This window comes from Ambystoma mexicanum, chromosome 7q (assembly GCF_040938575.1).
Source record: "Ambystoma mexicanum isolate Mex_15411 chromosome 7q, UKY_AmexF1_1, whole genome shotgun sequence".
Taxonomy (NCBI): Eukaryota; Metazoa; Chordata; class Amphibia; order Caudata; family Ambystomatidae; genus Ambystoma; species Ambystoma mexicanum.
The window spans coordinates 802,029,558-802,057,416 of NC_090941.1; the positions used below are offsets into that span (position 1 = coordinate 802,029,558).

Consider the following 27,859-nt stretch of genomic DNA (forward strand, 5'->3'; position numbering starts at 1 on the left):
TGTAGAATGGGAAGACATAGAAGAATTATTTCCTGCGAACGACTTGGTGCAAGGTACAAGTGGGACAATTATTGAAGATGACTTCGACATCAGAAGCATCGGGGAAACGATTGAAAAATATATGATGAGATGGGGCTGGAACAAATTTCCCAAGGGGGGGGGAAGGAAGACAAGCGATTGGAGAGCACTCAGCTGTATGACACTGAGGATGTCACTCGAAGTAGTGGGAGCAGGGGACTGTCCCTAGACCGGCTGGAGATTGGGCAGAACGAAGAAGATGCAAGGAATTGTGTAAACTAGGAGTATTCAGAATCTGACTCCGGTGGGGAAACAGAGGATGAGGCACACGAAAAGCGGCTCCCAAGGGACCGAGGGGTACGAAGGTCAGACGCCAGCGAGTCCGCAACTAGGACACCGAAGTCAGCCGCACAGTCCGGCCAACATCAAGGAACACCCCACGGTCAGAGGGGGGTGTCAGCACCTGCCTATGCAGACAGATTGAGGGCATTGCCAGGTAGACGGCAAGGTGGGAATGCTACCCCAGCGGTAGACAAGAGAGCTATGGGAAGAGAGAAGGAAGACTGCACATTCCAATTCACGCTGCTAGAAAAGGGGGGAGCAAGACCACAATATATTCCATGGCCACATATGGATCGAGAAAACCTGAAAAACAAGCTTCCAATGCGGACATCTGGAGCCAGGAAGTGGATACATGAGTTAGAGAAAATGACAGGGGGTGTCACCTTAGCTATAGGGGACATTAAGGGGCTCCTGATGGCCATACTCGGTGAAAGAGCAGACGATGTATGGAAGCGGGCAGGGTACCCTAGGGTAACCATAATTAACACCTCCCATGACGGAGCGCCATTTAACAATTGTAGGGCAGCAGTGTGGAAAGCGCTACGAATGCTATAGCTAGACACTTCTGATATGGGAACTATAAAGACTCGAAAGGTGAAAGAGTCAGAGGATCCATTGATTTGATTCCAGAATTTTCAAGACTCGTGGGTGCTTGAAACGCATGAGTCTTGGACGAAATCTATCCCTGTATTCTACCACATATTGTGTCAAGGGTTGCCCGAACCGGTGCAAAAACAGCTCAAGAAATTAGTGGGTATTGAAGCTAAACCTTGGGCCGAAATACAGTTGAAAATTGCACACTACTGTAGATTGTTACAAGAAAAAAAACGAACAAAGGAGGCAACTCGTAAGGGTGAGAAGGCGAAGCTGGTGCAAAAGAAACTCTCAAGGGAGCCATGTTGACGAGCCCAGCTGAACCAAGCACACAATCAACAGCTAACCCATCCCAGAATAACCAGGGTAGCGTGGGATTTTACCCGAGGGGTAGCAATTTCAGGGGAAGAAGATGGCAGAGTAACCAGGGAGGGTTTTGCGTTAACCAGGGAGGTTTTCATACCAATCGAGGTTGATTTCAAAATGCACAGATGGGCAGTCCAGCTACACCAGATGGACAGATGGCCCGACCACCGCCAGTGTGTTGGCTGTGTGGAACGACAGGACATGTGGCGCGTGTGTGCAGAAACCAAAGGCATGTGGCAGAACGGCCAAGGAATGGGAAGAGGCAGGTTGAATCAGTTTGCCGTCCCACGACAAGGCGGTGTACAGAATCACACAGTGCAGCAAAGTGCGCAGCAAGGGGTGCAACCCTCGAACGTTTGGAACTTGCCACTGGGACAATCCCAACAGGCACCGCCGCAAATGCCTCAGGGCACTAACTCCGGAGGGGGAGTCAACCCTGGAAATGGGGGAAATCCACAAGTATACAATGGGCCAAACTTATACATGAAATAGGGCAGCTCATGGGGGACTCTGATGTGCTCTATCCTATCAGAGACACTAGACCCTAATAGGGAACCTAGGATGAATGTCATCATAGGGGGTAAAGAATATCCCTTCTTAGTTGACACGGGTGCAACGCGCTCGGGCATACGAGAAGACAAGTTTTCCATGTCCGGCGAGGCCATAGATAATCAGAGTTTCACGGAGCTCACAGTAGAGTTCCCTTTATGGATAATCTCCCAGTCTCTGTAGGAGTGCAAAATGAATGTGCCCTTATTGTATTCACGTCAGACCCCAGTAAACATCCTGGGTCGGGACTTGATGACAAAGTTGAATATGACAATGTCGTTTACCGAGAATGGTATAGTGTGCTCCACTCCAGAAATGCATTATTCAAACGTGTGTGAAATGATCAGAGCATACTCAAGACGTATAGCCATGAGAGCTATGGCATGCGGGTGCTCATAGCGGGATTGCCAGGCCTCACAGATAGAACTATGAGGACACCTGATGAGTTCCTATTCAGACCAAGAATACCGGTGCATGAAGAAGAGGGACAAGTATTTCCCTTAATGATACAATCTGCCGCAGTGCGAGGGAAAGTGGTATTGGTCGAAGGATACGATGACGAAGGTCGACAGTAGTGTGTGATTATCGCCATCGAAGAAGGGTATCGAGTGACTGACGTCACCGATGATGATCCGTTCGAAGAACACCATGACCTAGAAGAGACAAGGGATGAAGTGAGTCTCATATTTTGGGTCAAAATTATAAAACGGGAGGTGCCACAGAGAATGATGTTGGCATTGATACGTCCAGAATACTTTGAAGATGACATTGCCCAAGTACCTGTCACAGTATGGGGACTACAGGGCCCTATGACGTAGGGCTCCTTGAAGGGGCAGGTGAAGTAAAAATTAAACTGAAACCAGGAGCAATTTTACCAAGAGCTCGACAATATCCCATGTCCAGAGAAGCGGATGAAGGGATCGCGAAGACAATTGCTGCCATGATGGAGCAGGGCATCCTAGTGACGTCAGAATCACCTTGCAACACAGTGATCTACCCGGTCAAGAAATTGAAGGGAGGGTCTTGGCGTTTAATCCAGGATTGAAGAGCATTAAACGATATTGTTGAAGCCGAGTTCCCTCTAGTCCCGAATCCATCTACAATCCTATGTAACATACCCACTGAGGCAAAATATTTCACAATCATTGACTTGAAAAATGCGTTTTTCTCAATCCCGTTACACCGTGACTCACAAGATCCGACGTCATTTACTTTCAGACAAATGCGCCGGAAAAGTGTGAGGTTGCCACAGGGATATTGTGAATCCCCATCCGTCTTCAACAGAGTCCTGCAAATGGACCTAAGCAATATTGCAGTAGACAGTGTTGTTTTGCAGTATGTGGATGACATTCTGATCTGCAGCATCACTGAGGAACTATGCAGGCGCAACTCTGTCCAGCTACTGACTATCTTGGCTGAGAAAGGATATAAAATTGATAAGGAAAAGTTACAATACTGTCAACAAGAGGTGCTGTACATAGGCCAGCTGATCTCACACGAAGGGAAAAAGGTAACCCCGGAAAGAGCTGAAGCTATCATGAACACGGCTAAGCCGCTCACGACAAAACAAATGCAAAGCTTCTTAGGCCTGTGCAATTATGTCAGAGCATGGGTCTTCGACTACAGCTCGTATACCAAGCCCTTGCTTCAGGCCCTAAGGAAGGCCCAGGTGACAAAAGAGAAAATCGAATGGACTGAGGCAATGGAGAAGGGGTTTGCAGAACTCAAGGGGGCGATTTGTAAGGCCCCAGTTCTCGGGATTCCTAATTATGCAGAGGAATTCGACCTGTTCTCACATACCGATGGCAATTTTATGACAGCAGTGCTCGCTCAGCGAACCTCGCTGGGGTAAAAGCCCCTAGCGTATTACAGAGGGAGTCTGGACCCGGTCATGAGAGGCCATTGCCATGCAAACAAAATCTAGCTGCCACCGCGTTCGCCATCGAGAAGGCATCATCCATTGTAATGGGGTGCTCCATGACTTTGTACGTCGAACACTCATTATTCGCCATTCTAGAGAAACCAAAGGGCACGCTGGCATCTCAGAGAGCATCTGCATATGAGGTGATCATCTCTAATCCATAGATCAAAATGGTTCAATGTAAAACCGTAAACCCAGCTACGTTCATAGCTGAGCCAGTCACAGAGGGAGAACATGTACATGACTGTGCGAATTATAAGGAATTCTATGATGAAATCCCCAGGGTAAAGGAAAATTCCCTGGCAGGTGGTGAGATCGTGTTCATTGACGGTTCATCAAGAATCGACAAAGAGGATGGACAAAGATACACAGGAGTGGCCGTGGTGACACACCTAGCGAATGGAGAGTTTCAGGTACTCGTCAGTGCGCGAATACTATTCAGCACAAGCTGCAGAACTATTGGCACCGATACTTGCCATTGAGAATCATGCAGACCAGGAAGTAACAGTGTATAGTGACTCCGCCTATGTGACATCTACCATGCACGCAGGCTTAGCATGCTGGAAAAGGAGGGGCTCCCACCGGGCGAGCGGCACGCCAGTGCAACATGCAGCCTTATTGGACAGGCTGATAAAATCACTACAGCTCACAGTGGGCATAGCAGTCGTGAAATGAGCCGCCCACACCAAAGGGACAGATTTCGTGTCACGTGGAAACCATGAAGCGGACACGGAAGCCAAGCGTATGGCATCCAAGAGTGAAACAATCATGGACGTGGAGGTGGCACGTACCCATGAGAGGATGATGGTAGCACAAGCCACACCCAAGGCCTATAATAACATGGGGCAGACTCAGCTGATGGAGCACCAGGGGGAGGCACCTCAAGAGAAGAAGAATTTATGGAAGCTTCGAGGGTGCTCTTTAAGCCCCTCTGGCAGATTGTGGAGGCAAGACAGCACTGGTAAACCAGTAATGCCCGTTGCCCTACTGAAGGTAGCATTGGAGCAATTACACTACCCTATACATATGTCAAATGAAAATCTTGCTGCAATGCTTGCAGAAAACTGGTTTACACCGAATTTAGCAGAGCATGTTGCATTTTTCATGGTGAACTGCATTATCTGCCAGCAATTCAACGCTGGGCACACATTAAAAGTAATGAGAGGAGTTATCCCCCGGCCCAATGGGCCATTCCAGCACTTGCACATCGACAGTCTCGACATGATTCAAGTGTGCAATGGGTACAGGTACTTAATTGCGGTGGTGTGTCCATTCTCTAGATGGAGAGAAGCAGGTCCCTGTACACACCCAGACTCTACCTGTGCTGCCAAATTTCTGGTGAGGGAAGTGTTCCCTAGATGGGGGTGTGTGAGGCAATGAGGTCAGATAATGGGTCTCACTTTGTCAATTCAGTGTTCAAGCAAATCAGCTTGTTGCTTGGTATAAAGCACAAGTTCTCATTGGCGTATCATCTGGAGGGGAATGGCACATGTGAGAGGCTTAACAGCTTGCTAAAAGAGAGGATAGCCAAGTTGAAGGTCACATTAAAAAAGGGATGACTGCACTGTCTAGCACTGGCATTGTATGCACTTCGGAACCAACCCGGTTCCGACCATCATCTCACGCCGCATGAGATAGTCACGGGCAGAAGAATGAGGACCCCTCTTACCCCCCGAGATAGAGCTAGTTGTGATGCCCAGCCAACAAAAGAGGTCTTGGGGACAGAGATGCAGGATTACTTGAACTGTATGACATCCAGCATCTCTGTCATTTCAGGCCAGCTGCAGCGACGGAGAAAAGGGTGCAGCGCAGCACAAAACACAATAGGAAGTACTGAAATAGACACCGCGCAAAGTCTATGTGCGCCTCTCATCTTCCCTGGTGATGCTGTACTTATAAGGAACTTTACAAAGAAAAGGTGGGACGAGCCACGATTCAATGGCCCTTTCATCGTGGAAGACTGCACCCCTTCAGCGTCAAGCTTCAGGGAAGAAGGGCATGGCTCTTCCTAAACGACATTAAACCATATATAGGAGAAAGCCCTCTATCCGCATCTAACCACGAAGAAACCACAGACAACGGGGAAGAACATCAGCACGTGCAGACAAGATCCATGGCGAGGAAGAAGGACACGTGAGCAGCAAAATAAAGGCAAAAGAACTCTGCTTTAAATTGTGGCTTTGAAACAAGACATTTCCTCAAACTAAGAGAAAGGTGCTAAAGAACAATAATACGGACACTCTGTGCATCACAGTTGCAGGGTGAAGAAGAGAACTACACATACAATGCCACAACAACGTTGATAAAAAAAACCTTTGAAATCACGTCACGCTCAAGTAGTATAAAGAATCAAGACTCTGATAGACCGCAAATAAGACATTTCTGAGAGCATAACACAGCACCCTTAGGCAACCAGGTTTGAGACTTTCTTTACAGAACTTATGGTATCTCCCAGCAGAAATCTCAAGTGGGATGTGCTCACATATTTCTAGTTGGTGGTGATATCATATCCGGTTTATAGTCATAATGTCGACAAAAAAATGTCGACAGACAAAAATGTCGAAAAAATAATGTCGAAAATAATAATGTCGACATTCTATACTTTTAATGTAAAAAGTCATAATGTCGAAAAAAAAATGTCGACATTTTTTTTTTTGACATTATGACTATAAACCCTTAAAACTATCAACACCTCACCCAACACCCCCCTGCCACCCCCCCCCCACACCCCCCAACCACCCTTTCACCCCTCATACTCAACACATACCAATTATTTATTTATTTATTTATTTATTTATTTAATAATTAAATAAATAAAAATTGTATTTACTATGGGGGGGTCCCCCCCCCAACCCCCCCTCACCCAACACCCCCCTGCCGCCCCCCCACACCCCCCCAACCACCCTTTCACCCCTCATACTCAACACATACCAATTATTTATTTATTTATTTATTTATTCAATAATTAAATAAATAAAAATTGTATTTACTATGGGGGGGTCCCCCCCCCAACCCCCCCCTCACCCAACACCCCCCTGCCGCCCCCCCACACCCCCCCAACCACCCTTTCACCCCTCATACTCAACACATACCAATTATTTATTTATTTATTTATTCAATAATTAAATAAATAAAAATTGTATTTACTATGGGGGGGTCCCCCCCCAACCCCCCCTCACCCAACACCCCCCTGCCACCCCCCCACACCCCCCCAACCACCCCTCATACTCAACACATCATATATATATTTATTTATTTATTTATGCATACACTAAATTAATGTCGAAAAAATATCGAATAATGTCGACATTTTTGTTTGTCGACATTATTGTTTTTCGACATTAATTTGTCGACATTTTGACTGTCGACATTATTGATGTCGACATTATGACTGCACACCATCATATCCATCACTCGTGGGGAGAGAAACCAGTGTCACAGACTTTATTCAAGATCCTGCTAACAAGAACGTAATCTGCCAACTGTCATTGCGGAAGCCTTCGCCGAGCTACCAGAGCACAGCGAAAAGGACACAAATGCTTCCACCGCCGGGAGACATTGATGAACTCACCTTCACACTGTTCTTTCAAATAATCGAGAAGTGTCCGGCACTTGTCGGAAGAACCACGGACACACCCACTTTCATCAGAGACCCAAGAAACCTAGCGCAATTGAACCAGCTGTGGACTAAACTAAATTACCTAGTGGCAATCCACGCAACAGGAAAGTGCAGAGACTGTTCGAGTCAAAAGAAAAGCTTGTGATCAGGACCCAGCAAAACTGGACAAATGTCCCCATCGCCCAAGGACACCCAGCTGGCCCATAATGTCCTATTCAGTCTAGTCACAGACTATCCGGAAATGGTGGGAAGGCCTGCAGGTGTGGACGTCATCACCATCCTCAGAGATCCAGCCAATATCCCACATATGGGCACACTCCTCCACGGCATAGTGCTCCAAGTAGAGCTGTCCACTTTCCAGCGAGAATGCTTAAGGAGATTCCAGTGAGACTTTCCGCCGTGGGACAGATCGAAGAGACAGAGAGACAGTGCTTTATCTTTCCGCCGTAGGACAGATCGAGGAGACAGAGACACAGGTCATCGTCTTTTTCACCAAGGGACAGATCGAGATGAGCAGAAACGAGAACTACACCATCTGATTTTTCTTTTTAACTTTTTCTTCTATTTTTCCTTATTTTTATTCTTATTTTTCCATGTTTACTTTTATTTTTATTTTTGTTTTTATTTTTTATGACATTTTATTTTTGTGTGACCTTTAGCGATTCCATCTTTTCATTCGACACACATCCAACAAGTTCCAGCATGTCCTCAGGACCAAGGCAAATTCGAGGAGTGCACTGGGACTTTACCTGCTATAGATACGCATAATGAATGTGACGTACCAAAGATGCTAGCCTAACCTTTTTCCATAGTCTAGCAAAGGAACTGTACTCCATACCCAGAGACTACTGTCATCACTCGTAAGAGGGGGGACACTCGAGAAGCACTCATCACTTTAGTAATTCACAAACTCTTGAGCAGCGAAATCAGAGTAATAAAAAGAAGCGGTGAAAATAGACTTATGGGGGCCCGGATCAGTAATTTGGGTTTACCGTCGACAGAGGGGCGTCCCCGCTTCCCTGGAAGGAAATGCTGCCAACTATTTTACAAGTCTATAATGTGTATATGCGTAGTAATTATCATTGTTTTTCTGTCTTTGACTATCAGAACTGCATTTTTTATCGGTGCACAAAGCCTCCCAATTTCAGTGCACCTGCCTGATAATGAACGCCTGGGTCCCATGAAAGCACCCAGACCCTATATAGTTATCCCAGTTCCAAGAAAAGCTGATGGGAAAGTTAAACTAAAATTGAATGTAATTAGCAGTGGCACATACACACTCGAGGTGATGAATGAAGAGAAAAGATGGAGACAGGGTCAGCACGGAGTGAATGAGAATGTAGCGCTGACCACTGCACGCACACACTGAATGCACACGAACAAAGGCAAGTGTCAATGGCAACAGGGCCTCAAACAAGGGCAAAAGAGAATGAGAAACTGCCTACCGAACGAACAGCCCCAGAAAATAGTGAAAGTAACCAATAGGAGCCAAGTGAGAAACCAAAGAGAGAGGGAATAGCAAAATCCCTCAAAAGAACAGAAGTAGCCACAAAGGAATCCGCAGATCATCTGTTCCCATTCATAGTCAGAGCTAAAAAACGACATGAGGAGCTGAAACATCTGGATCATCTGTTCCCGTTCATAGTCAGAGCTAAAAAACGACATGAGGAGCTGAAAACTAGAACTACAGAGACTATAGCAACAAGCACACCAGCTCCAACGCAAGGAACAAGCACCTGGCCCACGACACAGCCACGCGTTGGGACGTTGGTGAGCCAATGGTGGTTACAGGAAGTCTATAAAAGACTACAAAAGGGAAGGAAAGGAAATACAAAACCTTCTCCTACCAAAGCGACACAGTCAAGGCAACCTTCTCACCGAGATACCCAGAGTGGAAAAGCAGCACAGAAGCATTTAAAGACAGTCATAGCAAACTACAGAAGAACGCTGAGAATCAAGAGAAGCCCGCATGAAGATAACAACAAACTCAACGATTACCTGGACAGCACAGCCCATCTCAGAAATAACATATGGTATCAGCACATGAAGGAAGTAGGACGAAGGCAATCAGAAGGAGAATGCTTCGTCTGTGCACTCCTACCGTACAGCATGGGAAAATCCAAGATCTTCGTGGCTGTAGAAATTGATGTCCACACAGCACACTGTATGTCACAGGTAGCAATGTGCAACACCAGAGGACAATTTATGGGAAGAGACGCCTCACTGATATGGGCCAACGAAAAGGATTACCCAGATGAAGATGGCTACATCCAGGACATTAAAACAAGAAACAGGGCGCACACCAGGAATCACGTGAACTGATATGAGAATCCTGAAGTTAAAGGATCAGGAACAAGATGGGATATAAACCCGAGACTGAACGTTCAAGGAAAAACTGCAGAAGAAGCTCAAATTTGGAAGAACAGAGGCCAAATTCAGATCTGGGGAACAGTAGTTTCCCCTGGTGGATGGGAAGAAGGAGTAGTAATCTGCCGAGCTTGGATGGTCCTTGGAGCCTGTCAAGAAGCAATACAGAACTCACAGAGGTTATGCAAACCTCTATGGCCGAAATTGGTAAAGCTGCTGACATGGGTCAAAGACAGAGGAGGACCCCTGCAAATAGTACCACTGGAAAGCCCAAAACTATGCTTCAGAAGTAACGGCACGAGGAAGATGGGAGAAAATGTAAATTGCGGATGAAGCTTTGAAGCCCCAGGAATGACACAAGGAACCGCAGTAATCATGCACAATTACTGGGCGTGTGGATCCAAGGCATACATAAGACTTCCGAAAAATTGGGGAGGCATATGCACACTGGTGAACGTAAAACGTTCCTGCACTTGTGATCCCGAAAAATTACCTGATTATTGACAGTTTCCCGAAAGCAGATGCTCATATAAGGAAGAGGAGATCTGTAGAATTGGTATCCCGGATAAAGAGAGAGAATTACTTTTCTGCCAAATCAGAAGAAGCATTCCATGCAATCCCATACGAGCACAGGCTGTTTAGCCTCACCTCAACAGTATTCACAACACTGCTCTTGCCCCACGTCCAAGTTGGAGTAAATACGAAATGGTTGCAGATAACCAGATGGGAGTTATTGCAGATCATCAACACTACCATAAAAGGATTCAATGCAATCAAAGAAGAAGAACTGGCAGAGCGCAATGTGCTGGGGGCTTTGGGGGACGGCAGTGAGCGGGGTAACAGAGGGCAGAAGCAGAGTGAGCGGGGAAAGAGAGCAGATCGAAGCACAGTGGGTGGACGATCGATAGAGCCACAGTGAGCGGGGGACAGAGAGGGGAGGCACAGTGAGTGGGGCACAAGAAGGGCTATATTTCTGTAAAGTGGGTGAAAAATATAAAATACACTATTCAATGTTGGGGATCAGAGTGGAAGGCTATCGGACAGTAGCTGCTTTTAAAGAAAATAAAGTTATTGGTAACTGCTATTATGGTGCAGCTACTAGTGCCTCAGAACTCGTTGTGGAAATTTCACAATAATGCATCGTCCGATGTGGACCCCCTCAGTCGGCAGTATTGGCACTAACACTACATTGCCATGAATAAAGCTGGACACGGTTTGTGCTCCAGCAACATCAAATGTGCATAGTTTTGTTAACATATTAACGGGGTAAACTGAAGTTCCAACTGCCACCCCATTGCCAAACAAAGAGGCCAACAGTTAGGTGTCTCCTTTTTGCCATCTAAAATGCCGACCTTAATCAGGGCTAAAGGGACATGATTGAATGTACAGAGAAATGCTGGCAAGCCAAGCACGTTAATTAGCAGCCATAGATCGGTGATAGACATGTTGGACTGCAGAGCTCAGCACAATTTCACATGATGCAATCTGCAACAAATTATGCGGGTAAAGCTCCCAGCCAGAATTTCATGTATGTGAAAGTCTAAGGGACCAGGCTAAACAGGGTTGTTGTGTGCTATCAGAGTGAGAAACAATAGACCCTTCTTTAATCAGATTGCAGATTGGGATAAGAGTGAATGAACTGCCTCGTGCATATTTGTGATGAAACAGGTTACAGTCCTTGCCGAAGTCCAGGCCTACCCTGCTTCTGTTAAGGTTTCTATGGTTAATTCCCTAATAACTGCCTCTGACTCGTTGTGAACTTACCTCCTCAGATTGTTAAGTTCCTGTCAGTCGCTGCCTGAACGCTGCAGAGACACAATTCCAAACCAATATCTGTGGGGGATAAATGCCATTATATCCCCCCACCTAAAATTGTGGGGGGGATTTGTCCCCCCCATCCCCCATGTCCTACGCCCATGGATACGCTGCCTCATTGCACAAATGAACATGTAGCAGCCACTTCCATGGCTATATTGGCAGTGAAAGAAAATTGTTGTTAGCCTAGTGCTGAATCACTGAGTTGTGCTCGTTTTGACTGCAGAGGTGTGCATTACTTCAGTAGCCTGTCTCTGGACTCTATCTAGTACCTATGTAGTTGGGGATAAAATAGTAAACCACCTCTTAGTGACTCAAGTACAGTTAGCAAGGTAAAATGAATTGTGAATAGGATTAGGTAATTGCCACTTGTGCACAGTATATCTCAGTCTGGATTCATGTAAATGATGTATATTGTATTCCAATGTTATAGCTTAAAGTTACAGAAATATTGTACATGTATTATTTTCCATTGTGGATACGTTTCTATTAGAATAGTTTCTAAAGGGTAGCATCTTATAAGGTTTGTCAGTCCACAGCATTATTGGTTCATAGTCCTAACATATATTTGTTGTGCACCACTGTCTAAATCAGTCCCGCTTTTATATGTAAATCTGTAGAACATTTCATCTTACCAGTACTGTAATCCTTTTGAGCCAGTGCATCACGCACCCCATGCCACAAAAGAGTGATTTCTTCATCCGTTGGTGTTCGATCAAGCCGGAGTCCGTTTTCGCCATACAGAGGGATTCTCTTAGAAGGAGCAGCCATAGCCTCTTTTTGAGCAACTGTCTGAACAGTATTCACAGTTACAGTTGTCTTGGATGTTGTTTCATATGAAGGTGCACTGTATGGAGGTGGGGTTGGCATCACAATGACTGAGTTGTTATTGTATACTACATTGTGTACAGCACCACTGCTTTCAGGCTTGTCTTTATTGCAACGCTGATCATTTTGCAAAGCATTTGTTACATCAAATTGATTCGTTTGTTGGGGGTGATGAGCTGTGTCATTTTGACCAGGCCTGTTGTCTGAGCCATATTTCGGTGGAGGATGGGGCATGATAATTTTACCTTGGGTTTTCATGACTTTGTTGGCTTCCGTGGCAGACTGTGGTCGTATCACTGCACCTTTTCTACTCATGTATCGAGACTCTGATGGAGTCTTAGCTGATCTAGCCCTTCTGATCACTTTTGTCTTACCTTTGGGTAGGTTATTTTTCTGGCTGTCACTATTATTGGCCTCAGTGGTTCCATCTTCTCCTTTGGATGCCATCCAAGCCTGTCTAGTGAAATGGTAGCCTGTGGAAATCACAGGGGCAGGCACAACCTCGGAACCTGTATTATTTGTCATATGGGCAGACTTGGGAGAATATTCCTGATTGTTTGCATACGAGGACACACTTCTTAAATTCCTGTTATCAGATTGAGCTTTACTTTGAAAATATGATGACTCTGACTCCAGTATTTTAGTTACATTGTTTTCTCCTATTATGTTGTCAATTTCATCAAACCATCGCAGTTTTTTAATAGTCTTTTGGTTTTCAAAGTCTCTTCCTTTTCCTTTTGAAAGCTCCACGCTATCTCTAATATAAGTTGTATTCTGGTTACCAAAATGAATACCTCTTCCAACAAGCATGGTCTTGGAATAGCCATTCTCATATTTGGAATGCTTTTTTAAAATCCCTTTGAGGAAGTTGGTCTCTTCTGCCACCGTAATGTTTAGCTGCTTTTGATGGTCTTGGAATGGATGAATGCTAGATGCAGCATGATATGAAAAAGGAGCAGTTGTGCTCAGATTTTCTTTCTGATCTGTCCTAGCTTTTTGATTATTATAGTGCAACAACAGGGAAGCTCTAGTTATCACTTGAGAAACAGCAGGCCGCTGATTATTATTAATCTCACTGTTAGCTGGATTCACAGGCACCGAGCAACGATCAACGTTGCTTTCATTCATCAAATCATCCAGCTCAACAATGATCGGAACTGTGTGGCAATCGTTCAGTTGCTTACTTTCTTGCAAGGAATTTGTTGCATTACCACTGTAGTATGAGGCAGGAGAATTACTGTTTTCACTGGAAGGGAGGACAACAGGGGTCGCTGAAAAATTATCAGGATGTAGGGATGACGGTTTGGTAGCATGTTTTGGTTCTGACCTATCTTCTTGTGTAGATACTTGGACTGCATGCCTTGGAGTTGGATCTGGAGTGGCCCACGCTTTTGTGGGTCCACGTGCAGGGCTGCCAGCTGACAACATTTTCTCCCTGCTCACCATCTCAAAAGCAGGTGACTGAGATACCCATGCGTTCATTTTTGGTATGACTTTCTCCTCTTTATTTTCTTGTCTAAAGACATCTTCAGTGGTTTCTAAAGCTGTTGTAGCATGTGATGAATACAGAGTGGTGTTGGTCTGCTCAGTCTTAGCATTTGACTGTGGCGTAAGGTTTTTAATGTGTTTGTCATTTGGGTAAAAGGAGTTTCTGTGTGATACCACATTTGAAATTGTATTGGGAGTATTCTGGTAATCAAAATCCTGCAGCCACTTGTTCACATGCTCATCTCTAACAATACCCTCTCCTGCTGCGCGAAGATGAGACGACTTTCCTGATTGTGGTCTTTGTGGTTTGTATGATAAAGAGTCCTCTTGTGATGATGCTTTAGAAGCTGAAGTATGTGGTGTGCTAGTGTGGGCATTTTCTACATCTTCAAGGCTATCTAAGCTTGACAGACTTTCTGAACGGGTTAAATATTTGATCTGCTGGTCGAATTCCTAAAAAAAGCAAGAAGAAAAATGTTATTCATCCAACACGAGCATGTATATTTAGCCATTTGTAAAAGGGCAATAATAGAGAAAGAACACTACATATGTATTTTGCATTTATATCAGTCGTGCTCTAGAAATAGAAGGGAACCATTACCCATCCCCTTAATTATGATCAGAGCCTTCATGTATCAGGCTCTGCTAACACAGTATCGAAAAACATAGTACCCTCCTATGTGTTGCCTCTCTAGGTGTAAAGACTGTAGTATCTGTACTTCTGCCCACTATATAGTTGGGGTAGAGGCACCGAACACCCCATTTAAGGCTCTCACTTGGTAACGGTGCACAAGCAGCCAGGCCTAGACTCAAAGGAGGTGATGCAGGCTGGTTCTTCGGTAAAGTGAATCCCCATGCTCCCACAATGGAATGTCCACACACTGTCTTAGGTGATAACCCAGTAATTTTATTAAAGAATAAAAGTCTGGTAGATATTCACAAATAAATAAGACTCACTTTGTACTATACATCTAAACGGGTACCCTAACTTACGATAGAGATATATATACAGCCACCGTAGTGGCTGTATAGTTATGGTTAAGTTGCTGTTTCCATAGGAAAAGCACTTTTTGGGCGACCTATAACTCCGCTCCCCCTGGACGAATCCTAACCAAACTCTGCAAATAAGGTATATGGGCGACTCTGAATTTCTTTGCAAAGTTTGGTGATGTTTGGTCCAGGGGGGGGAAAGTTATAGGGGGGGTCCCAAAACATCTTTTTTTCCCATAGACTGAATGGGAGGAAAACTTTGCGCACGGCTACAGTCCAAACCGCTGGACGGATTTTCACCAAATTTGCAGCAGGGACAGGGGCTTAGTCGCAAAAGCATGCTTTTATACATTGTGTGACAATCCGTCCAGTAGTTTCCTTAAAAACGATCAGAAAGTATGTCACACTTCCCTGTTCGCTCTGTGGAGAAGATTTCAATTGGCTATTCCGTGGCATGCTGCCCGCGACCATGTTGCGCTTTCACCGATTGGTTGTGCCACAGCGTGAAGTGCGTCATAATCTTTCAATATGGCCGCCATGTTTACTTTGTTTTCTGTTGTACACGGACATCGCCGCTAACATACATAAACGAAGAAGACACCAATGCACTGGTTACACTTATTGAACACTGTTTCGAAAGGTGAGCGTTAATGAGATGTGGCAGTAGAAAGTCAAACATTGGTGTATTCTTGTTACCAGTGTCATACGGTACAGTGGGACTTGCTACTCATTGAACAACATTAACTCATTGCGTCCATGTTACAATACATAAACAACATTACTGCGGTCAGACTGGCGTGAATCTGAGGCAGCCACCTGCACCGTTCCGTACACACAGCACTTCTGCACATGTACGGGAGTTGCGGTTCTCATGAATAGCTGCTGATATATTGTTACAAAATGACAATGTATTTGCAATCGGAGTGAAGGTCACTTGATTTTCTCTTTTCAATACAAGCTCAGTATGGCCACATATTTGTTGGCACCCATAAGGGTCACTTGTTTTTTGACCTTGAGCTACAGGGAAAAGGCAGAAAGAATGCAGGGAGTAACAGTTTGAAAAACATATAGTTTGATAAGGTCATGCTTCAAAAGCGTTTGTAAGGAACATGAAATATCAGTTCCTGAAGCGGCACTCTTCTAAATACCCTACTGTCTGACTGTTCCGAATGCTATGGAGGCGGTCCACATTATGTACGTTTATTTTTGACGCCTGTATACCGAACTGGCATTGCATTTTTAATTTCGAAAAGAAAACATTTATTATTGCTAATGAATGACAAGGTTTCTGTGCTGTTGAAATTTTTTTTCCCATTATGGAGATTGCACATTGTCACCGTTTGTAGGGTGCCACTACATTTCCCCAAATTAAATTAATATTTAGTAAAAATGGTATGTGTTACAACTTTGGTTTGTCCAAGGTTGCCTATTGGCACATGTTTTATTTCCCCTTTCCCCCTCAGCTACTTCCAAAGAAAATTTTTATTATTAATAATTTTTTATTTTGATACAGCTGAATAAATCAACTTTTCAAAATTATCAAACAGATATACATTTCAATTTCATTCAAAACAATTAATAACGAACAAAAAATTAACAATGATAAAAGATTAAAATACAGAGCATGGCAAATAAAACATAATTTGAGCGATTAATATGAAGATTTAAAACTTAAAATCTAATATATTTCAATTGTTTTCTCGAGGACAGAAACATAACTTTGAGTATATACAAATGATATTCATAGTTCAAATTAAGTTTGTACATACATTTCACCAAGTAAAATGCCTTCCAAAAAGTGCACCAAGGCCTTTATGACCGAAAATCTTGCGCTATTAACTAAAATGCTCCATATCTCATTTTCATCCAGTTCCTCATGCAGATTCAACAGATTGGTGAAATGTTTAGCCCGCATGTCCTTCAACTTAGGGCAAGATATTATCACATGTTGTAGGGTTTCCCTCACAATATGGGATTCACAAAACCGACAAAAATTTAAATCAGCAGAAATGATCTTACGCCTCACCAACACTTCCCTAGTCGTCCACAAGTTAAGTCTCAAGCGCAGGAATTTATTCCGTACATTCGCGGAGGGGCATTTCAAAAGATAACCTGCCACTTGACCCAGGCGCTTAATTCAAAAATGATTATTATTGAAGTCTTTATATTTGCTACAGAGGTCATCATTTTGAATCCAATCCCATAGATAATACTTTGTTTTAGCACAGGCTGGATTTTCAATTCGGAGCTATAATGGGATATCCGCTGCTACCAAAGTATCCAGTACTAGATTTCGCCATTTTAAAGGGAAAGCGAGAGTAGAAGAGGACAAGTAGCGGGCAACCGTACTCCGTATATTATTGTTAGCCATGCCAAGCAAACATTTACAAAAGAAGGAACACATTCTCCATTTGACCCTACTAAATAGTGAATTCAAACCCAATTCAAAACGTAATATAGGCATGGGTGAGCAATTCGGTAATGTAAAACCCTTTTCCAAAACGCCACCTCCAATTTATTCCATGTTTCATCATTTAAATACAACTTTGATTCAACACCATAAAGAAGAACAGGAATGACTTTTTGCTCATAGAACATTAAGAGATGCTTTAAAGTAAATTTTCCGTACTTATAGAGAAGTATTTTGGCTTGTGAGATCAAAGTCAGAAGTTTGGACTGTAGGGTAATCAAATATTTGCTATTGCTAACACTATTTTGTATGAAAAGGCCCAAGTATTTGTATTCCAGAACTATATCCATGGGTTCCTGTCGCATGCGCCAAATTCCATTATAATTTTTGGGCAAACCAGAAGCTGAGATTTGTTCAAATTTACTATAAGTTGATTCCTCTCAACATAATCAGAGAGGGCTGATAGCAAATTCTGGAGTCCCCTGGGAGTTTGAGATATTAAGACTAAGTCGTCAGCATAGAGTAGCCAAGGTATGCGCTGACCACCCAATCCAGGAGCATCCGACATGATTCCGAGAAAAGAGAGACCCATGTCAAAAATAAACAAATTAAACAGTATTGACGCTAGAATGCAACCCTGTTTAAGTCCCAAAAAAGTGGTAAAGGAGGAAGACAGAAGACCTTCAAAAGATAGCCTGACTCGCATGGAGGTCTCTGTGTGTAGCTGAATAACTAAAGCCAGGAGAGATGATGGACAGCCAAGAGATTTTAACTTGTAAAATAAGAGATCACGATGTATGGAGTCAAATGCTGAGCGAAAATCAATAAATGCAAAGTATAAAGATTGTTTCCGACACGCATATTGTGACTTAAGCATATTAAAAGTGATGATGTTAGGAAGAGTGCCAAGGCCACTAACGAATCCTGATTGAAGAGGATCTCTATTAGAATAGTTTTTAGTCCAAGTGTTCAACTCTCTCAGAATTAGGCGACAAAAGATCTTCCCAGGCACATCAAGCAACGAGATGGGCCTATAGCTAGCTGGATTAGCCCGATCACCCTTCTTATAGATGGGGATTACGATGGACTGTTTCCAGGACATCGGGATTTTCTGAGAAACATTAATGGACTCAAATATAAGATATAATATATCTGCCCAGATGTCCGGGAATTGCTTCATTTGTGCATTCGACAGGCCATCCGGGCCAGGTGCTCTAGAGTGGCTTGCTTGTTTGATGAAGTACATAATGTCGTCTTTATCAAAACATAAGTGGAAAGGAGGCTGAGATTCCGGCATAGATATGCTTGGATGTGCCGGAGGGGCAGCAAATAATTCAGAATAGTAGTGAATCCACATCTCCTCAGTCACATCATTAGTTTGAACAGCAACCTGGTGACCTGCCGTTGCTTGATTTATGATGTTCCATGAGTGAGCAGAGTTTTTAGCTGCCAATAGTTTCAACATATTGCTTCCATTAGTTTGATAAGGTTTAGCCTTCATGCCTCATACCCAATTCCTATACCTGGTTTTAATAAGGGTTAGGGCCGCTAATCGTGTGTCTACGGGGAGTTTAAGGGCTTCCCTCTTTTCTGCCCGAACCATGGATTTCCTAATTCTGATTTCATGGTCGCAAATGTGCAGATGCGTTTTGTTTTTGTTTCTGTATGATTGAACCTGGTTGAAATAGCTGCATTAAATCATAATACACTGCATCTGATGGAAATGTACACACAGCTTTGCTCTTCAACTGAGCGTCATAACATGACCTGAAGGCTTCCAAGGATGCCTCAGTCCACGTTAATCGATTTCTGGCTGAATTTACCTTGTAGGAGCCCATAAAATAAGTGGATTTCGCTTGTGCTGTGATAGAATTTGGGAGCCAATTTGTATGTAAGACATTGTGATCACTCAGTTCTGTGTCAATTACTTGAAAGGATATTACATTGTTTAACATGTGTGCATTAACATAGATGAAGTCAATAATTCCCTGGCTACGAGCATGGTGCCAAGTAGGTCTAGGTGAAATTTCCCGAGCGAATGCACCATTTAACATAAACAGATTTCGGGATTCAATGAAACTTGTCCACTTAACAAGCCGATGTGTTTCAGATTTACAATTCGGACCCAAGCAGTGAAGGTTTAAATCGCCAGCTAAAATTATGTGGTTTGTATACCCATCGAGAGTGACAATATCAATAGCTTTATTCACAGATTCGAGAAACCAGTCATCAGAAATACCCAAGGGATTCCAGTAAACATTAATTGCAACACATGAAAAGTTTTTTCCAACAATTCTAGTCATTTGTAAAAATGCATTTGGTGAGAACCAAGGTTCGACTTTTAAAGTGGAAGACTGCTTGACAGCGGTTAACAAACCAGAGGTAGGACGCCCTAGGCGACCTTTGACTGCAAGTATCAAAAGGACATCATAATTATTCCATGATGGAACGCTAGTAAGCCAAGATTCTTGTAACAAAATTACATCATGGTCTAACAACTGCAAAGTCTGATTATTCAATAAATGCCTATGCCCTCTGGAATTCCAACTGATCAAAGACAAAGCAGGTTCTAAAGATTTAGAATGCTAACATTGGTTACTTTTAGGGTCAAAATTACATGTATGGGAGGAAAAACCTTGAGTTTTGTTTGTATTTTGCTTTGAATGTGTATCCTGTTGTCGTGTTAATAAGCAATCTGGGGAATCAGAAGTTGGCAAAAGGATAAAGCCAAGATCAAGGAGTTGAGACTTCACAGCCCAGATTGCATTAACTACGACCCTCGAATTGATCCAGAGATTTACAGAGGACCGTTTGGAATGATCAATGAACTCCACTAGCTCAACGTCGATGGTGCCAATGTCATCGAGCTCAGGAATTTCACTAAATATTGACAACACAGAGGCACGATTAAGATTATATTGTTTAGCTGGCAAGGGCTTGCAACTGTCAGTGAAGGAACCGCTGGGTGCTTAAGACACACAGTCACAGGTTTTTGATTAGCTGGAATAGGCGGAGCATTGGAGATTGGCTGGTTTACACTACGAACTTTAGATTGGGAAGAGGCAGAAGCCTCAAAAAATGTGGTCAGTGCAGATTGAATCAATCTTTCCATGTCACTAGAAGCAACAAAATCAGAGGCAGGAACATTTGTCTTATCCTGAAATGGCGCCTGGACCACGATTTGTGCTGAGTTGGCCTTGTCAGACACTCATGAACATGTTATTTGCGCTTTCTGTGCAACAGGAGCAGAAGGCTCATGCATATTAACCATTTCACAGTGCGCAAAAGTCAAGTTCTTGGCAACAGATTTGGAGGACATGTATTCATCGACTGCTTGCCTTATTTCTTTACAACGCTTTTCATTGTTCGAAACTCCCATGGCCAAAAGAGGTTTAAAACAAAAGCCATTGGATGTTTGTCTTTTAGAAGTGTTTTGAGACATGTCAGCAGCAGCACTTAACAGATCATTTAAAGGACTATAAACCATCGCAGAGGCAGCTGGGACAGGCAATAGCTTTGCCTTCTTTGCCTGCGATGGTTGAAAATATTTTTTTGCTATAGCTTTAGAAGCGATTGTAGTAGTTGTAACTGGAGTTGAAAGGTTCTTGACAAAGGATTTAGTTTGAGTTGTACCTTTGGCCACAGATTTGATGTTTTTAGATTTTTTTTGACTTTTTGAAAGGACACCCTTTTTCGACCCCGACTTCACTACATCAAAAGGGTTTGTATTAACACCAACAAGTGAGTAATTTGGTTTTTTTTGCTGGTCAACTGATGTTTCATCTACAACATTCATCAGATCAATTATAGGATTTGGTATGCATGGAATGGTCTGATAACGATGTACAGGAACGTCAGATTGGAAAGAAGACTGGGAAACTACTGACCATCTAATAATAGGTAAGGTAGCAGGTTGTCTCAGACTTTCGAGCTTATTGGAGATCGTAAATTGCTCAGATAGTAGCTGATTAAGCTGATTAGAATGGACATCAGCCTTGTTAGCTAAAACTTCAAACAGTTTGGCCAGAAGTGTTCATGGAAGTCAGAGCAATACCAATGTTTACACTTGGAGTTTCAACCAATCCAACATCAGGAGTACCTTTGTCACCCATTTTTCGTGGTGTTGGAGCAATAAATGACAAATTAGCCACAGAGTTGGCAGCACTGATGTTAGTGAATAAAATTGGAGACCTAGATAGTTTTTCAGAAAAGGTGTGCTGAAAAAGCAGAAGCATTTGTATCAAGATCAATTACAGCCATATCTCCGGTGTTCGATATGGTTGACAGTTTGGAACTAGAAGTGTCATTTACAGACAAAGCAGAGCTGTTAGATGCTTTGACAGATGGCACAACAGCACCAGTTAACACATTATTTAGCATAATACTGTCTCTAAGAGACACATTTTCCTTTGCAAAAGTGACCGTGAAGACGGTCGACGGCACAGACTTTGATATCTCACCAGTTATTCCATCATCCGCTGCATCGATCCTGGTAGATTGTCTGTAAGATACGTCCTTTTTTGAAACAGCAGATTTTGTGTCCGCACAACCAGGTGCTGCTGCTGAGGTGATTCCTTTATTGAAATCAAAAGAGTCCACATGACTTGATTCACGACAAAAAGGGCGAATGTCCATCCTTAATAATAGCTCAGCTTTACTTTTTGTTTTAGATTTCATGATGCTCATGCAATGGGTACAGCTTAGTCGAGATTTTTTGGTTGGAGAGGATGGTGAATTAGAAGGAAAGCTCACGCCATTAGTGCAATGTAAAGCAGTTACAGTGGGCATCCCCGGTTTTAAAGAGGTAACGCCTCGTTTCATATTGAAAAGAGAGTTAATGAGCTCAGAGGCAAAACGCTATGCAGAATGTGGATTAAGAATTATTTTAACTGATAAGCCCACAAACTAAGACTCTCACCACTCACTGCAACGAGCGCAGCGAAGCGGAAAAGCGGGACTTAACGGGGCTTCATGGGTGTGCACGCAGTCACGTATATATAGCCCCTCCCAAAGCAAGATGCCGGAGTATGAACAAAAAAAGACTATATCAGTATATATATGGAAGTAGATGATTAACTATGGGTTTCTTGGACAAATCTTCACCTGCTGGTAGTTGAAGTGCGGATATAAGTCCGTTAAAATGCTGAATCCACAAAGAAGCACAGGAACTCCAGGGTAACCCGCTGCAAAGCGGGACTTAACAGGGCTTCACGGGTGCGCGTAATAATGACGTACCACCTTTCTGTACCGTTGATATTTTTTTCCCCTTTATGAGGATTGCATAATGTCTCCATCTGTAGGGTTCCACTACATTTCCTATTAAATACATTTTTACTGAAAATGTTATGTATTACAACTTTGGTTTGTCCAAGGTTGCCTATTGGCACATGTTTTATTTCCCCTTTCCCCCTCAGATACTTCTTCCCTATTGTGATTGTCACGGATTGCAGCTGCCGAGTGACGGCTTTTTTAACCGTCAAATGCAACTGTTCATCACTGATTGTCTGTGCATTATAATTCAGTGGGATGACCGTGTCGGATCTCTATGTCCTTACGCTGCTGTCACTATAAGGAGTAACATTCCATCCTTTCTGGTGGTGTAGATGACAGCGATTGGCGTCGTCTTGCAAATCAATGTGCGAGGAAAATGGCTACTGTGCCGACAACGCATAGTTTCTGTGTGGGAAAACAACAACGTGGCCATCACCATTAACATTTTCATTGTCGACCAAACTTACTATTTCTGTGGAAATGTGAATAGGGTGATAATTTCCCATAGTTTATTGTGAAATAAAACTACTTTACTAATTGCATTGGGCGATGATTTCGCACAGTTTATTGTGTAATAAAAGTACTTTACTGATTCTTAAATGTTAGTGTTTTTTTTACAAATTTACTCTCCTATTTCAAAATGTGGCGTGCTATGTTGCAGGTCGTAATGTGTTCTTTTGTAGGTGATGCATCACGGCACGTAAGTCTGTATGGACGCATTTGCTTACGCTGCCAAGGAACGTTATGGAAAAAGGTATTGCATACCACTTGCTTTGGCTACGGGAGGGTCAGGCCCATCCCATATGCTTTAGACTCTGCATGAAAATTAAGAGCACATGTGATGTCATCAATGACATTTCTGATGTTATCTTTGATGTTCTGGGTGTTAGTCTTAGCAATGCATGTAGGTGGCGCGAGTTATGGTTGTCCCATATTTAGGGATTGTCAAGTGTTTTTCGGTTTTACTGTGAACTATAACGTCCCAGTAACAAAGTTTTTTCACTGAATATACATATATATATATATATGGCAGGGAAGAAAAACAAAGGGGCGAAACATGTGATGTCATCAGTGATATCATCAGTGACATTTGTGATGGCATTTTTCATGTTCTGGGTGGTAGTGGTAGCAGTGCACAGTGCTAATGGCAGGAGTGGGTGCTTAGCCTACCATAACTGGCGAATTTCAGGGGTTTTTAGGTTGTAATGTGAACCGTAATGGCATGCTGGAAAAGTTTTTTAGTGAAGTGCACAGGTTTTTGGTATGACAACTTAACCATAACGTCCCCTTAAAGTTTTTTTGTAGTGAATATATATATATATATATATATATATATATATATATATATATATATATATATATATATATATATATATATATATATATATATATATATATATACACATATATACACACACACAGTTCTATGTGGTACCACTGTTACCGTTAAATTCACTTGTAATGCACCAACTGCAAACAGTTATTAAAAACATTTAAATTAATAGGAAGGGTTAAAACATAAAACATTACTGTAGAAATGCAGGCAATAATTAGAAAGTAGGCAGAATGCTTTCTTTAGGATAAAAATGCAATACTGTGTGAGGATCCCCCCCCACCGGAGCAACCTGTAAGGGAAAAGCTAAGGTGTACCTTATGTTGTATATAAACAGCCTAGTCCAAATATGTTAATTAATAGTCTGTTTATCTTTGTACAAATCCCACTACCTCAAAGTACCTAGGAAGCCACAGGAGATGAACCTGAGAGCCCTGGAGGAATCCGGAGGATGGAAGATCCTCTTCCTCGTCACAGTACCTTGGGTGCCTTGGAAGGCAAAGTGATGGAGTTTCTTGGCTTTACTTAACGAGACCTCTCTAGGATGCACCCCCATAGAGGAAGGAATCGCTGGACCGGCGGTGTCAAGAACAAGGGAACCAGGCAGTGTCAGAAAGGCAGCATAGCAGAATCTGCACGGTGGTCTCCGATGTCAGGTTGCTACACCAGCTGTGGATGTCCCACAAAGGTGAAACTTGGTGTGGGCCATGACAAGGCTTGGCTGAAGAAGATAAGACCCTTGATGGCCATGGATGACTTTCAGTGGTGATGGATGCAGTGCCACAAGCAGTTGTCTGGTTTCATGATTTCACGGTTGAACACCCTTGTGATTCTTCGGTGCTGCAGCCGCAGCACAGACCTCAGGATGGCTTCTGGCAACCTGGACATGACCACTGGACTGCGGACCCTTTACAAGTCTGGAAGCTCCGGACATCTTTGGATTTTGGAATGACAAACCCACCAACGGACACTCCCGTGCAAGCAATGACCCTGGATCTTCTCCACCGTGGACAATGTGATAGATGTCGTGGCAGAGATGCCCCTTTAAGTATTCTTCAGTTGTTTGGAACATTTGCAGCTCAAGGTGTCAGGCAGCTCTATGCAAGAGGACCCCTTATTCTGGCGATACTCAGCAGCTTGGCTTCCAGTGGTCTCGAAAACTCTTCCGGATCCTGGGTGAGACAAATGAACTTCTTGTCATCAAGATGTTCAGACACTGCTCTTCTGGACCCATGAAGATCCCTTCCCGGGATAGAAGAAGGGACACAGGAATAGCTTCCCGGATACATTAGATGAAGAGCAGCAGTAGTACGATGTTCCCACATTGCTACTGGACGAGGTCAGCTATCCAGGTCCTCTCTGGTTCTGTCCTTGATGAAGAGATGCAGCCACAGACTGGATTCCAGGATGCACGCTTAAGATGACTTCAGCTTCTGCTTCGGGTTTTTTGTTTCTGCTTGTTACAAGAAGGGGAGTGTGAGGTCTTCTGTTATACAAAACACCCTCCATTGACTCAGGCTCAGTCTGCCAATCACACCCAAGTGCATTAATGCAGGCAGCATCCAATCAGGCTCACAGGCATTCAGACCATACACCAGAACCTAGACACTGACAACACAGTGTGGATTGGGGGCTACTCCCCGGCCTTTCAGTGCATCACACTGCATTCTTTCCAGTTTCAGTCAGGGCTGGATCAGGCATTGTATCACACAACCAAAACCAGACACCCAGAACACGGAATATGACGACTCACTCCATTCATGCAGGCTCCATGCCAAGGGTGTACCCACAACAAACAGCCTCTGCTAAGGTTTCAGCCAGTCTGGCAGGAGGTAGCCGCAGAGCCATATATGGCCCTTCCACCTTTAGGGGAAGGGAACAGAGCCAGGACATCTCAGGACTTTGAGAAACACGAGAGTAAGGCAAAGGAAACCAAGAGACCACCAGTGGCAACCTTGCCTTTGTATAGGAATCCATTGATTCCTATGGCAGGGCCTGGGTATCCCCAAAATGCAGGATGCTCAGAGCCACTGCAAAGTCAGCATGTAGCTGCCACCAGCCCACACCCTGCTCTGGGGGCAACACAGACATGCCCAGAAACATACACTAGTGGTACAGGGTTGTACCTATACCGATTTGGTGCCCTAAGGGTATCGCATGGGTCTTTGTCCGCCAAGAACAAAATGAAGAGCTGTAATGCCAGGGGTCCAAACTGGACTACCCTGGAAAATAAGCAGATCATACAGTTTACAGAGGTATAGGACAAGGAAAAGGAGGTTCTGCCCCTCCAATACATTTCCAGCATCTCACGGGGTACTTAGCAAGACAGGCTCTTAAAACATCGACAGAGAGTAGAGGTCCCACTTTTCAAGGGTGTCTATTGTATAGTGTGAGAGCTCAGACTGTAGGAAATCCATTCTATGAATGCAATTAAAAGTTAGTGTCTTTAATGTTAATGGCTGGCCGCTTGCTCTTGTTTTTTTTATGTGGCTAAAGAGGTCCCCTGCTTCCTGCTGCTATAATTAATTTCCATTTGTATTCAAATGTTTTGACATTTACAAAGTGCCTTCACCAAAGCGTTGTACAATAATAGTAAAAATGAAATGGTATAATTCAAATGTAAAGCGGTTTAAATGAGAAAAACAGAGATGTTAGAGATTAGTAAGAGTATAGTGGAAGTGAGCTTAAAGATGAGTTCAGAAAATGTGGGAGGAAGAAGAGGAGCAGACAGACAGCGGAAGGGCATGTGATGCTGGAAATGCATCGGAGGGACAGGGCCTCTGTATCCTTGTCCTTTACTGCTTTTTATCATGTGTTCCGTCATGTTTACCATGCAGGAGTTCATGTGGGACTCCTGGCGGTGCAGCTCTCTCCTTTGGTTTTGGTGAACAGACCCCTGGGATACCCTTATGGCACCCATGGGTAGAGGTACAACCCTGTGCCCCTAGTGTATATTTTGGGCACCTCTGTGTGGCCCACAGAGCAGGGTACGGGCTGGTGGCAGCCCTGTGCTGAATTGACTGGTGCCCTGAGCGTCCTCCATTTTGAGGTGCCCAGGCCCTGTCATTGGAATGGGTAGATTCCTGATGGAGACAAAATGGCCCCCGTGGCCTCTTGCCTTCCATCGCCTGTTATCTTGATCATCCCGAAGTACGGGGAAGCCCTGACTCTGTCCCTTCCCCCTGACTGGCTGTTGGGTGGAAGTTCCATATATGGTAGTGTGGGGAAGTGCTGACCAGACTGGCTGGAGCCTTCCCAACGACCGTATGTTGTGGGTACGCCTGTGGTTGGGACCTGGGTGAATGGAGTGTGTGACAAATACGCATTCTGTGTTGTGGGTGTCTAGTATGTAGTGTTCGACACAATGACTGAGACAGCCCTGCCCGAAACCGGTATGAATGCAGTGTGGAGTGTTGAATGGCTGGGTACTTGTCCCAATACACATAACCTGTTGTGAGTGTCTGGAGAGAAGTGAATGGCCTGAATGCACTGTGTGCCTGATTGGTTGCCTGCCTGCATGAATGCCCTTAGTCTTGATTGGATGCTTGAGTATGACCCAGCGGAATAAATGGGAGATCAACAGTATATCTGGGGACCTCTCACTGCTAGGCATCATGTTCAGAAGCTGAAGTCCACTACGACGAGTAACTGGAGTAACTGAAGCTTGATCTTGAAGCCCTGCTGGACGAGAAGAATTGCTGTTGGTCTCCTTCAAAATCTGAAAGCTGCTGTGCCTCCAAGAACTGACCCAGAGAGCACCTGGTAAGGCGCCCTCGTCCCGAGCTACGAGGGAGCATCGTGCACCCACTGATCTTTGCCAAAGCTCCCTGGTAGACAGACCTTTGACAGGCTGCCGACCCGAGACGGGGACTGCTGCGGAATCCCAAGGAGAAGTGCCCGGACTGTTGTCCGCCACTGTTGACGGCCGTCGCCGACCGGAGCCGCCGT

The 27,859-nt window shown here is 43.9% G+C and overlaps 1 protein-coding gene across 1 annotated transcript in view; it reads right to left on the reverse strand.

Annotated features, from left to right (window-relative positions):
- The window catches only part of CEP126 (centrosomal protein 126), a 543,909-nt gene that overhangs the window by 229,708 nt on the left and 286,342 nt on the right, over positions 1-27,859 (reverse strand). Inside the window, exon 6 of the mRNA XM_069639092.1 lies at positions 12,227-14,360. Coding sequence (XP_069495193.1) covers positions 12,227-14,360 — 2,134 coding nt within the window. The remainder of the gene's footprint in view (positions 1-12,226; positions 14,361-27,859) is intronic.